The sequence below is a fragment of the Ammospiza caudacuta genome, chromosome 1 (assembly GCF_027887145.1).
Source record: "Ammospiza caudacuta isolate bAmmCau1 chromosome 1, bAmmCau1.pri, whole genome shotgun sequence".
NCBI lineage: Eukaryota > Metazoa > Chordata > Aves > Passeriformes > Passerellidae > Ammospiza > Ammospiza caudacuta.
Window position 1 is genome coordinate 60,948,892 of NC_080593.1, and position 12,532 is coordinate 60,961,423.

Genomic DNA, 12,532 nt, shown 5'->3' on the forward strand with positions numbered 1-12,532 from the left:
TTTTTGTCACCCAGAGATATTGGTGGGCTGCCCATGGGGGAAATGGGCAGCCCTCAACCAAGGACAACATGCCCCTGGTGCTCTGAGCTGTGGTGGGATGAGGAATCCTCACCTCAATTCTTCCTGATATAGGGAGGCTCTGCGTCACCAGGACACACGAACCAGACACGTAAGCCCTAACACCAGTATCTCTTACTTTACTGGAAAAAGAGAGCCAAATCTTTGTATCAGGGACAATGACTGCTGAACTCTGAGTCTGGGTAAGGCTGGTGTACAGGTTCCTCTCAGAAGTCTGGAAATGCACCCAGCTCCAGCCCCAAGCTGTGCTTGCAATGCGTCAGCCTTCCCTGAGGTTTATTATGGCAGCAGCATCACTTTCCCGCAGGACAGAGGGAAACTCCACATGCCCCACGGCCACAGCCAGTCCACATGGGAAACCTGTAACTTTCTATCCCAGGAGGCAAGTTCCCTTGGCAGTCATCTTGCGCACCTTCCCTCGGAAGATATGGAAAGGCTGTGTTAATTACTGCAGCTGCTGTTCCGGAGGTGACCAGGGAGCTCTGCAAATGCAAACAAGCCTCAAAGCTGGTAACCAGCACAGCCAGCTATTCTCTTTCTCTTGTTTATCAGCTCAGCCCTCTCTGGTGTCATCCACCTGTGATCCCACGCTCACCTTTCTCTCTGGCAACGACTCCAAGGCAAACGGTAGTTAGGAAAAATTAATGTGCTGTGGCAGCTTCACAGCAGCTCCAGTTGATGCATGTCATAGCAGGTAACAGTTGGGAATGATGAGCAACAACACCTTTTGAACTTGCTCTCTAGTCTGCCCTCAGATACTGGCCACTTGCTCAGGAAGGGTCATTAAATTACACTGCAGTGTGCCACAAATAACACTGGATTATTCAAAACATGCTGCAGCTTCACGCTCTATTCAAACAACCAGGGAAGCAGGAAATACAGCAAAAGAGGTGCTACTTGACAAAATCCAACTGCATTGGTCACACCAAGGGGCAGATCTGCCAGGGGGATCAGAATTCCCTCCTTCCAAAATCAGTTCTGTTATGTTGCTGCCTTGCCACTTGGGCGCACCACCCACAACCACCACCACCACTTCCCTCCCTCCTACCCGTCATGGAAAAAACCCCTGACATGGTACAGCTGTGGTAAGACCTTATCTGTTTCAGAAACTAGCTCAGAGAAAGGGTCTAGAGTAGTGCCTTCAGGGCAGCTTCAGCCCCTTCACTGCTTCCTCCAGCTCCAGAGGAAGGTGATGTCCATGTCCACACTGCTGCTGGGACACTGGCTGTGCTCTTCTTCCACATACCCTTCCACAGGCTCCTGCTCTGGCACACAGCTGGAAGGCACTGGTGACATGGCACAGCTGGGAACCGCTCCCAGCCAGTCCCTACCACGCACCATGCAGCCAGACACTCCAGGCAGGGACTGGGGGCTCGGCAGGCTGCCCCAGCTCTGCACCCACCAGGTGGGCTTTGCCTCTGCTGACTGCAGAATCAGCGCTCTTAGATCTTGTATTAAAAATAAATAGGTAAACAAACAAAATAACAGGGACAAGTACTGTGAGCCGAGCAGTTTGCTCAAATTCTAATGCATGACTGGAGTGAATTCAAACACTGCAGTCTGCTGGAGATCTGCAGCCCAGACTCAATAGGCAATACAAAGCTCAGATGAGCCTTTGGAATCCAGTTTAAAAAAAATTATTAAAAGACAGCCTCAAGTGCTATAAGCAACAAGTTCCTTAATTCACATGACAAGGAATAGCCACTTTTAGAACTATTATGCTTTTTTTTTTAAGCCAACTTTTAAAGGCCCAAGAAAAAGAATGCCATACAATTCATAGTTTGTGTACAACAGTACACAAAATAAAAAGATGCAAAATCCAAAGCCTTCCAAACGTATTTAGATATCTTAAAATTAAAAGCAGCATGTAGAAAATATGTCTACCAAATATAAAAGCCAGAACTAGGAACAAGACAGAGACCTTGGTTTGTGGGCTAAAAACCACCATCTAAAATTTCTGAAATAAACTCATTCTCCAAAACTTCCATATTTACAAAATTCATCAAACACACATCCATAGTCAGCATTTATAACATGCTGATGTTTTCCTCACCAGGGTGAATGAGACAGGTAGAAATAAAATCCTGCATCACATAATGTAGCTATGTAGGATATTTTGACAGTCCTGATGCAGATGAAAGGCAGGTAACGCCTGTGCCGTGGTGTCACTGTTATGACTGTGACTCACAGAGGCACCCAGGACCAGTGTACAGACTACCATTTATATACCATTTATATACCATTTAATAGGGTATTTTAATATCCTGGGCCAAAGCCCAGTATCAGATAGACCAGTGCAGGTTTGCATCAGTTCTGCTCCAACAAATCCACACTCATGGTAAGTATAACTAGGACAAGAAATTGGACCCTTTTGAGTTCTGAGGACACCTCCACATATTACATTTCCCTTTGTAGCAGTTAAAAACCTCCTTCCTTTCCTCTAGTTATTTCACAGTCAGCAAGTTTTATTCCTTTCTATCATTAATGGTCGGATCCTGCAAGGCATTGAGCACCATCGTTTTTTATTTACATATTTTAAATAGGAATGCTGAACACCTGCAGCTTGTAGGGTCTTTAGAGAAGATGAAGGCTGTCTTACATTACTCATAGATGAAGCCACATCTATGTCTGTGTTTAAATTCATGCTTTCAAAATTGCCTAATGGAGTTAGGTACTTTTCTCACACTAGGACTTCGACATTAATTTGCTTAGGCCCCTCCACTTTAGACACTCAGATGTCTAATCACTAGAACGCTTATCAGAAAAGCTTGGTGTGAAACTCTAAAAACTGCCTTCTTGTAAAAACTAGAAGCTCATAACAACTATTTGGACACCAACATTCTCCTAGAGAGGTGGGCAACTGGGGAGAGCTAGGAAGGTGCAAACACCTTCGCTCATGTCCTGGCAGGCTGCGTTAGGCAGCCAAGGATTTGCAAACCTGCTAGAATTTACAGGCAAAAAGATAAGGCACAGAGCAAACACAGCCCTACTCTGAGGCAGCGTTAAGTCACCCACTTGTACAAGAGCTCTTACGGTGACCCGCTATCACCGACGCTGCAGCGAGTTAACCACGCACCAGGAAGCGGCAACCTTCTCTCTCTGCCAGTTCCAGCCTTGTTCGCCGCATTTCCACCTCAAGCGTTGCTTAAAAGCCATAAAAACAGACAGCCGGACCGAGACACCAGAGTTGGAAACAGTTGTGACGCGTGACAAATTCACGCCCGTTATTTTTATTTGCGGATGACCTTCAAGCTAAACACTGAGCCTAACTCCGGCTCACGGGGGGATGGGGAAAGGGGGCTCAAGTGAGTTCTCAACCAGGCCATCTCTGTCACGGGCAAGACCCAAAGCCAGCCGGGCAAGCCGTGCGAGCGGTCAGCGAGGGGGTCCGGACATTTCAAACAACTCCAAACTTCTAAAAACTCTGCACCGGCGGCCCCCCCGGTCGTCTCCCCCTGCACCTCGTTCGGCTGCTGCCACGGACCCGCCAGAGGAGCGCCTGCCGCTCGGTCAGGACTCTATCCCGCTCGCCGCGGCCCCGCTCGCCGCTTTCCCGGCGCGGCTGAGGCGACCAGCGCCGCCCGGGGCCGGGCAGACCCGTCAGGGCGGGATTGCCGGCTCCCCTACCCCGCGAAGGGAGGTAGCCTTTTCCCCTCCCGAACGGGGCAGTGCAAGGAGGGCTCCCCGCAGCATCCCGCCGTCAGCACCCCCGGAGGTACCCCGGCCGCGCTGCCGCGACCCACCTCCACCCTCATCGCTGTGCTTGAACTCGAAGAGGAAATCAAAGTCAAACTCCTGCTCGGCTTCCACGCCCGTCATGGCTCCCGCCGCGACCCTCGCCACGCTCCGGCACCCTGGCAGCGGTGGTGGCGCAGCCGCGGCCCGCCCCGTCGCGCCCGGACACCTGCTGCCGGCGGGCCGGGCTGCGCGGAGCCCCGGCACGGCGTGGGACGGCTGCGCTCGGTAACGTGATCTCGGCCCCGACGGGCGGCCTGTCTCGCTGCCGCCGCCGCCTCCGATCCGCCCTCCCGCGCGCTGTTGATGTTTCCGGGTCGATGCAAACAACCGCGGTGCCCGGCCCCCTCGCACCCTCCCGCCGGGGCTCTGCCCCTGCAGCGCAGCCCGTGCTCCGCGGGAACCCTCTCCCCACCCGGGGCACCCGGCACCGGGGGAGACCCAGACCGCCGAGGGCTCGCCGTGGGCGGGATGGGGAGCCCGGGGGTGGGCAGGGGGCGGGAGTTCACCTGCTCCCGACCGGCGGTAACGGCGGGGGGCCGGAGCGGCTCCTTTCGCGCTTCAGCGGGAGGGAAGTGGGGACGGAGGGCTGCTCAGCCCACTCAAGGGGGACACCGGCGGGTTCCCTTTTCGCTGACGACTGATAAAGTTTCTTCCGTGGATGCCCACCACGCCGCGTCTGTGAGCCAAGAGGCTCCGCTTTCATTTATTTATTATTAATTTCACTTAGTCGCAGCACCCACTAGTGCCAGCTGCTATAAAAAGCGCAGTAAAGCGGGACTCGGAACGCTGCCGGCCGCCTCCGTGCGCCGGAGAGGGAAAGGTCCTCTCCGGGCCGCCGCCACACACCGGGAGGGCGCCTGCAAAGGGCTCCGGTGGCTGTGCTGACAGGACTCTGCCCGGCCTGTCTCTCTTCCCGCTCGTACGGGATACAAATTAGGGGAAAAGTAAATTAAGACTTTATGTTTCGAGATGCTTTCCTGTCATGTTACACCGGGACCTTCTAAAGATCCCCGCCAGGCAAAGGAGCGTCCGCCCCAGCAGCTCGGCTCGGCTCCTCAGTTGCCGAAGCTTCAGGTCGGGTTTCAAAAGGAAGAAAGGAAGTTTTTTTTAAAGCAGTTTTGGAAATAGTATTCTCTTATAAACTCAGGGAATACCATTTTCCAGGCTTGCGACCGAAATCTCCGTTCTAAAGTGCCAGGAAAACACAATTTTTTCCATCTGAGCCCATTATTCTTTTCCCCCTCCTCGCCGGGACGAGCCACCTTGCAGGCTCGCTTCTCACAGGAGCCGAGCTGGGCTTCGCCCCGAAGGGGCCGTGAGTGCCTAAATGCCGGGGCTGACCCACCTGAGTGTGCAGAAGGCCTTGGCAGCAGGGGAACCGCTCCCCCTGCGCCTGTCCCGACCGTGGTCGCCCCGGGGCGCCGGCTCAGGCCGCGCCGCAGGGAGGAGCGGCCCGCTTCCCCCGTGCACGCCCCTCAGCCTTTGCCCCGGCAGCGGGTACGGATGTGCCTCCTGGCCCCCTCTCTGCCCAGGGCCTACAGGCGGGACAGCCGCCAGGCCCCCGGCTCCACCAGTGACAACCCTCCCCGACCCTGCTCTGCTCCAGACGCCCATCTCCTGGAGTGCCCCGGCAGGGAGGAGAGGAGAAGCTCCCAAGTACCTGCTGCCCTCGATCCTTCGTCTCTCCCCCATGAGGTACCTGCAAGACTGGTGAATTGTCCCACACTATTTACAGACGACTTGATTTGTCAGTGCCATTAGTATTAGTGCTGTCAATGAAATATTTCAATTGGCACCCTTCCCGTGAGAAGGAGAAAGAGGAAAGATGTGCCATGAAAAGGTTAGAAACGAAGCGACACCGCATGTGTGGACAGATTAACAGTGGCCCTCCAGCTAACAGTCCAGTTCGAAACAGTGTCATTGAACTGAGAAGAGAGAAACGAGCTATGGGGAGGCAGTGCGCCCTGAAAAGGCCATTTCCGTGTCACCAGCCGCCCTTGCAACACCCGCGGACCAATCTACCAGCTCAGCCGCTGCCCACCCAGCGTCTCCTTGGAGTTAATTGGACTTGTTCCAACTCCATAAAGCGGGTTCAACAAGGGATGCATCAGATGGTCTGCTTCAGCTGCAGCTCCCCAGCCTGAAGTGAAATGTAACTTGTCAATGGCATTAAACCTGGCATAAACACTGGCATTTTCAAAGGTAAAGGACACCACACCTCGCTACCACCCAAAGAAAAAAACGAGGTCCTCCCACTGGGACTCTTTGCACATTTCTTCCCAGACTAAACAAGAAATAAAGTATTTTCTTTGATTGTTGTAGTTTGGCAATCAAATGGCACCTTAATTTGCAGACAGCAATCCTGACGTGCAGGGCTCCCCTACGTGTTTCCTGGATTGGGTCACTCTTTCTGGCTGGACTCATTTTCTTAGTCCCTTACAAAATACACCACACCACTGGGGAAGAGAACTGTCAACGAGGGTTGGCACATTTTAACATAAGCATCAGAAATGCCACAGAAATAAAGCCTCATCCTTTACAAGAGGCTGCAGAAGGCATTTTATGTCAGCTGCCTCTGGATGTAATTTTTACAAACGGTGTATTCAGTGTGCTTGGAGCCCAGGTCATTGGAAGAGCCGTGCGTGCAGCCCACGGGTGTCTGAGTGTGCGACTGGCACGCCAGCCACTTCTATTAAATACAGTATAATTAACTTCCATCCCAAAAGGCTCTCCACTTCGCAAGCCACAGTCAGAGCCGCGCTTGTAGATTTCGCCCTGGCAGAATCTTGTCAACTGCAATTAACTCCAAGGGTGAAAACAGCTGTGTAAAAATAAATATTAAAAAAAAAAAAAAAAAAAAAAAGAAAGAAAGAAAAAGAGAGATGGGTCTTGAGCTCCCTTCCAGCTTTCCGGGGACTAACCCGGGGAATGGAATCCCGTTGTCCACGCTGCAGAAAGAACGCGGCGGACATGGACAACCCCCCCACTTCGCCTCTTCACAACTTTCTACTGCCCGGGACGTGCCAGCTCACTGCGCCCTGCCCGAGCCCCAGCAGCAGCCGCTGCAAAGCGGCGGCACCGCTGGATAAGGAGGAAACTTGTGAGCCGGGGAAAGCCGGGAGGGGAGCAGGGAGCCGTCGGGCCCGCAGCGGGGAGCCAGGATCTGCCCCACACCTGCCGCGGCGCGGAGGCGATGCCCGGCGGGGATGCCTGCGAGGTCCCGCTGCCGGGGCCGAAAGGAGCCGTAAGCAGCGGCGAGGTCCGAAAGTTTCGGCGGTAGGCGGATAGCGATGCTCCGGGGGGAGAACAGTGTCTCGATTGGCAAGAGGGGAGGGCGAAGTCAGCCAGACGCTACCCATGGCAGGAGCCAAGTTCAGCCGGGAGGAGCTGCGCGGTCCCGAGCTCTGCTCCCACCATCTGTCCCTCTAGAAACTTTGCCACTGTGTTTTCAGGGCACTTTTCGCAGCAGGAGAGAAAGAAGCTGTGATTCAGAGCTGGGATAGAAGGGCAAGCGCTCCCCCCGAGCCGGGACGGCGGCGGCAGCGCGCCCGCCCACCGGGGGCGCGGGGTAAGCGGGGCGGCGGAGCCCCGCAGCGCGGCCGCGGCGTGCCCGCCTGTCCCGGTGTGCCAGGAGCGCCGGTACGGCGCCTGGCACTGCCCGGGACTCCTTGCTTTTCCCGGGAACGTGACTGCCTGCAACGATGGGCTGTATACTGACCCCCCCAAATCGAACCCCGAGATGGGGAGGGAATCCCCAAGCGTGCGCCCCTGACAGGATCCCCGGCGCCCTCGTAGCCCCTCCGGCAGCGGGCCCGGGCCCAGGACCGGCGGGAAGCGGCCAGGAGCAGCGGCGCGGCTGTGGCGGCGCCCTGCGAGAGACGAAAGAGACACCTATTGGCAAGCGGCCGCCGGCGAGCCTCCGGGCCGCCGCGGGGAAACACCGGGGGACACCGTCGCCCGCCCGCCCTCCGCCCCCCGCAGCGCCGCCCGTTACCTTCCTCCGCCGCCTTCATGGTGCTGCCGAGCGGGCGGGCGTCGTCCTGCGGGGCCGCCGCCGGCCTCTCTCTCCCGCTGGATGGGTCCCGCGACGGCGGCGCGGCGGCGGCCGGCGGGGCAGCGCTTGGCATCCACCCGGCGGGGTGGCGGAGCCCGGCGCCGCGCCCTGGGCCACTGCCGGCCCCTCGTCGCCTGTCCCGCCTGTCCCGCGCCCCCCCGCCCGCCTTCACGACCCGGTGACCGGGACTGCGCCGCCCCCGGCGTAGTAGCCGCGCCCGCGGAGGCACAGGAGCTCGCCGCTGCCGCCCCCCCGGGGACGGGGCATGGAGAGGAGGGCGGGTGTGCGTGGGGACTTCGGAGGCACTGCCCGCGCTGAGGCGGCGGGACGGGGCGGCGGGCGCTGCCGCCCGCGGAGAGCTGCAGCCAGGGGACGGGGGCAGCGAGTGTGCGGAGCGGGGAAGTCTCGCTCTGACGCAGGGCTGCGCTGCCCGGCGCCGCCTTTTTAAAGCTGGAAAACACCCCCCCCCCCACCCCCCCCCCCACCACCCCCCCCCCACCACCCTTCCCCTCCCGGCCCCTCTCCCCGCCCCGGCCCCGTGATGTCAGCCGGGCCCCGGCCCCGCCGCCGGCGGGCCGCCAGCGGGAGGCGGGCACCGGCGGGCACCGACGGGCCCCGGCCGCCCGGCCCTCCACGGGGCACGGCGCCCGCCCAGCCCCGGCCCCGCCGCCACCGCCCGCGGGGTCTCCCCAGCCTGCGGGAGCCGGGTGCCCTCCTGCGGGAAACGGGCGGCGCGCCGGGGTCGCAAAGTGAAGATGGGGAAAGAAGGTAGACTGAGAAGCGAAAGAAGCAGGCAGGGAGAGGGGAAAAGAAAAAAAAAAAAAAAAAAAAAAAAAAAAAAAAAAAAAAAAAGGCGAGGCAGCCTCGCATGCTGAAATCATTATGTAAAAAAATCGCAGGCTTCCCCCGCTGTGGAAATTTGGAAAAGAGCATCAACTGGCAGGCGAGAGAAAGGAAAATCCCATTCTGCTAAATTACTAACAGACCCGCGGACTCGGTTTCAGTCGCTCCAGATTTATTATTATTATTTATTATTATTCTGTAAATATCTCGGCAACACAGTTGTGTCTCATCACTTCGTAGCAGGGAGAAGAAGAGATTTCCATCCCACTGCGACTCCTCCTCCCACCTCCCATCTCCGGGATTCCCCGTCCCGGCCCCCGACGCGGCCGTGATACCCCGGCCGAGGCGGGAGCCTCCCGGACGGGAGCTGCTGAGAGGGGCCGCGCCGCCCCCGCTCCCAGCCCTGCTGCCCCTCATCCCCCGCTCCCTCTCCGGCCTCCCTCTGCCCCCACAGCTGGCAGGACAGAATCAAACTTTTGGAATGGGACATGCGGGCCACTTGGGGTGGTTTTGAGCATATATCTGGTGTGTGAAGAAAAAAAAAATCATAAATCTAGTCCTTGACACCCATGTGTAGTTGGAAAGTACAAAAGAAAAGTATAAAAGAAATATTATACAGTATAAAAGAAATCTTGTCTGCTTCTGGGTAACGGGAGCCCGCGGCTGGTTCTTCGGGGCGGGCTCCTCCACTGAAGAGCGGCGGAAGACGGCGCTCAGCAAGGAGCGCGCCCGGCGGGGAGCGCAGCACCCTCCACCGACCTCGCCGTTCCGTCGGGTGGGGAAACCCCAAAACCTGAACCAAGAGGGCGATGCTTTTCTTTCAAGGAAAACCGAACGGGAGAACAGAGGGGGGAAGCCCTCAGCCCCCGGCGGCCTTTCCCAGCCTCCCCTCAGGCACGCGGCGCGCGCCACCCGGACGTGGCGCACGCGGGACGCCGGGGCGCCGCCAGGGGGCGCCGCGGGGCGGGCGCGGGGCGGCGCTGAGGGCGCCTCCCCCGTGCCCCCGACGGGGCGGCGCTCGGGGGCCCGCGGTGCCCGGGTCCGCGCCCACCGGCGTGGCTGCCGGGGCTGCCCGGCGCGAGGGGAGGAGGGCGGAAGATCCCGGCTGCTTCCCGGGAGGCTGGGGCTGGGGCGGGGGCGGGCGAGAGCCGCGCTGCTCTCGGCGGGACTCTCCTTTCCTGCCGTCCCCCGCCCCCCCGCCCCGCTCCCCCGCCCCCCCGCCCCGCTCCCCCGCCCCGCTCCCCGCCGAAATGACGGAATCCCCCGTCTGTTTCCTCATGTTTAATGCCGTTGCCCGGACCACCGTGGCGCCGCTCCAAGGCCCCGCCAGCCGGCAGCGGCGGCGTAGCGCGGGCCCCGCTGCCGCCCCCCGACTCGTGCCCCGGCCCCGCCGCCGCTCCCGGCCCCGCCGCCCCCGCAGCCCCGCGGGGCCGCCCCGGGGCCGCCCCGCCTCCGCTTCCCTCGGCCCTGCGCCTCCTTCCCGCCTCCCCGAGTTTGTTTACAGCCGCTACTAGGAGAGACTGTTGTACGGAGCTTATTTTGGGACTCGGTGATGACTAACGAAGTTAAAAGGAGCTTAGTACAGAAAACAACCTTATTTTTAGACGGCTGTTGTTTCAGTGGATCATTGTAGCAAACGCACCCCGGCGCTTCTAAAAGCCGCATCCCCGATGCCAGGTCTCTCGTTCTGTGCTGCCGCAAGACTCTGGTCATGAGGCTCGCACACCGGCTGGCCCTCTTTGCTTTGCTTCCCTACATCTCCTCCCTAAATCCTGCCTGTAAGGGCTTCGCCCACCGTTGGCCTTCATTATTTTGATCTTTGGGACGTCTTCTTTCAACAGAAGTAAACACAAGCTTAAAAAATGAGGGGAAAAAAAGTTATGAAAGCATTCGGAGTACTTTTTAGTGACCTCTGGTGCTGGGTTAGCAGGGACCAGTATCAGCCTCCCCCGTGGCTTTTGAGACAGGGCTGATAATTATGTAGAACTTCTTCGCCTCCCAGGAAAGATGCAAGAAGCAGGTCTTCTCATCTAGCTTCATTCTAAGCAGCTCCCTGGGCCCCCGCATGACATGCTGACCATCACAGCCCACGTGGGAGAGGTCAGCGGTGGACAACAGGGAGATGTGTCTGCTACTGCTGCCTCCCTCCCCATCACCCTTCTTTTCCCTTTGTGGGTATCACTGCATGCCAGTTCAGGCACTAAGACCAGACATAAGGCTTCCGCTGTCCAAATCTAGCCCCTCACTGACCAGTCCTAAACCCTAATAGGTAAATCCCAGCAGAGCTGGTGGGACCTCAGCAGGCTCTGCTCCACACAGGGCTGTTCAGGCATGCATCCCAGCTAGAAATCCTCCCTTGGCACCAGTGCTGTGCCAGGACGTGTCACTGCCATGCAGCCAGCTTTCTCTGGCTTTCCACAGGAATACTTCCGCTGGGCCCTCTCTTTTTACCATCCACATCTGCCACGGAGTTGTATGGGCTCCCTGGGCAGTCCCTCTCCATCCGCATGTCCCACTCCAAGGACGGGGTGAGCTGCTGCTTCCCTTCCCCTCCACAGAGGCAGCTGTGCTTAAAAACAACACACTTGCTGGACTTAACCAGTAATTGGGTTAATCAGCTGCCCTGCTCTACCTTTCCTCCGTGGCTGAGACAGCACGCAGTGGCTTGTGTGGCCTGGGTCAGGCTGAGAGACTCGTCTGTGTGACTGCATGTCAAGGCGGTGCTTGTGGGAGACAGTGCACTTGGTGTACTGCAGCTGTCCCAAGGGAAAGCAGCTGGACTGGGATAAGAGTTTGCTAAGAAGGGGGACCGAGCAGGCCACAGAGCCTCAGCCTTGGGACCCAGCCTTTTTGGGTTCCCACCCATTTTCCACTGCCCTGACAGTAATCAGTGCCCTGGAGAAATCAGAAGAAGAAAAAAAATCGGTGCATTACAGAAGGAGGGAGGGTGGGAGTAGAAAAGGAGCCTCCCCTCTCTCTCCTCTCCCAGATGTGCAGAGCAGTGCCCAGAATTGCAGGACTTCCCACCGCTGGTGATTGCTGGGCTGAGCCCCTCAATGCTGGGTCCCAGAGCCGTGCTGGCATTCCCTGTGCAGCTTGGCCATCTGACACTTGCTTCCTCCCAGCCACAAACACCACTCCTTTTCTCCAGGAAGGAGCCAAACAATGCAGGCTTCAGTGGGCACCTTTTGACTACAATTTACCCCTCCTGCTCATCTTTGCAAGCAAAGCACTAAATCTGTCCCCTGTTCTCAGCTCTTGAATGTAGTGTTATCCTTAAAAAAAATACTCCAGAATGTTTATACATGATGTTTTAATCACCAGAGTCTGATTCGTGTTCACTGGATTAGTTTCATATAATGTGAAGTTGTGTGAGTCTGTGCCTTTCCTCCTCCATATTTCTTTCCTCTCCTTTTTGTAGGGCCTCAGTAGTCTGGGAGGGATGGTTTGCATGAACCTTTGAACACAGTAGTCACAGTACTTATCCGGGAACCTCTAATTCAACCAAAACTCCTTCGTTCTCACCCCACCAGAGGGTTTAGGTCAGTAGCACTGCACAACAGGCTGTGCCTGACTGGCACCCTGAGCTGCTTGCAAGACTTGGGGCAATTTTTTTCTTCAGGCCTTGTCCTGTAAAATGAAAACTTTCAGCTTTGTCTACACAGAAGTGTTTTGAAAGCAGGTTGGGGGAGGGGGGAACCCCTCTTTCGAGTGTTTGCCAATATCAAACATTTTCTTACAATAAATGCGCAGAATCCCATAATCCAAACTATGAAAATATGTATCAGAAAAAGCCACCCGTGCTCTGCATGGAATTTT

At 57.2% G+C, this 12,532-nt stretch overlaps 1 protein-coding gene across 2 annotated transcripts in view; it reads right to left on the minus strand.

Annotated features, from left to right (window-relative positions):
* Positions 1-7,943, minus strand: part of NFATC1 (nuclear factor of activated T cells 1) — a 110,974-nt gene extending 103,031 nt beyond the window's left edge. The window contains exon 1 of one of the 2 annotated variants that reach the window (XM_058803573.1): positions 7,811-7,943. In XM_058803573.1, the coding sequence (XP_058659556.1) occupies positions 7,811-7,943 (133 nt within the window). Of the gene's footprint in view, positions 1-3,821; positions 4,019-7,810 lie in introns of those variants that run through there. The other variant, XM_058803581.1, reaches the window with a different exon arrangement.
* Between the last annotated feature and the right edge of the window lie 4,589 nt (positions 7,944-12,532).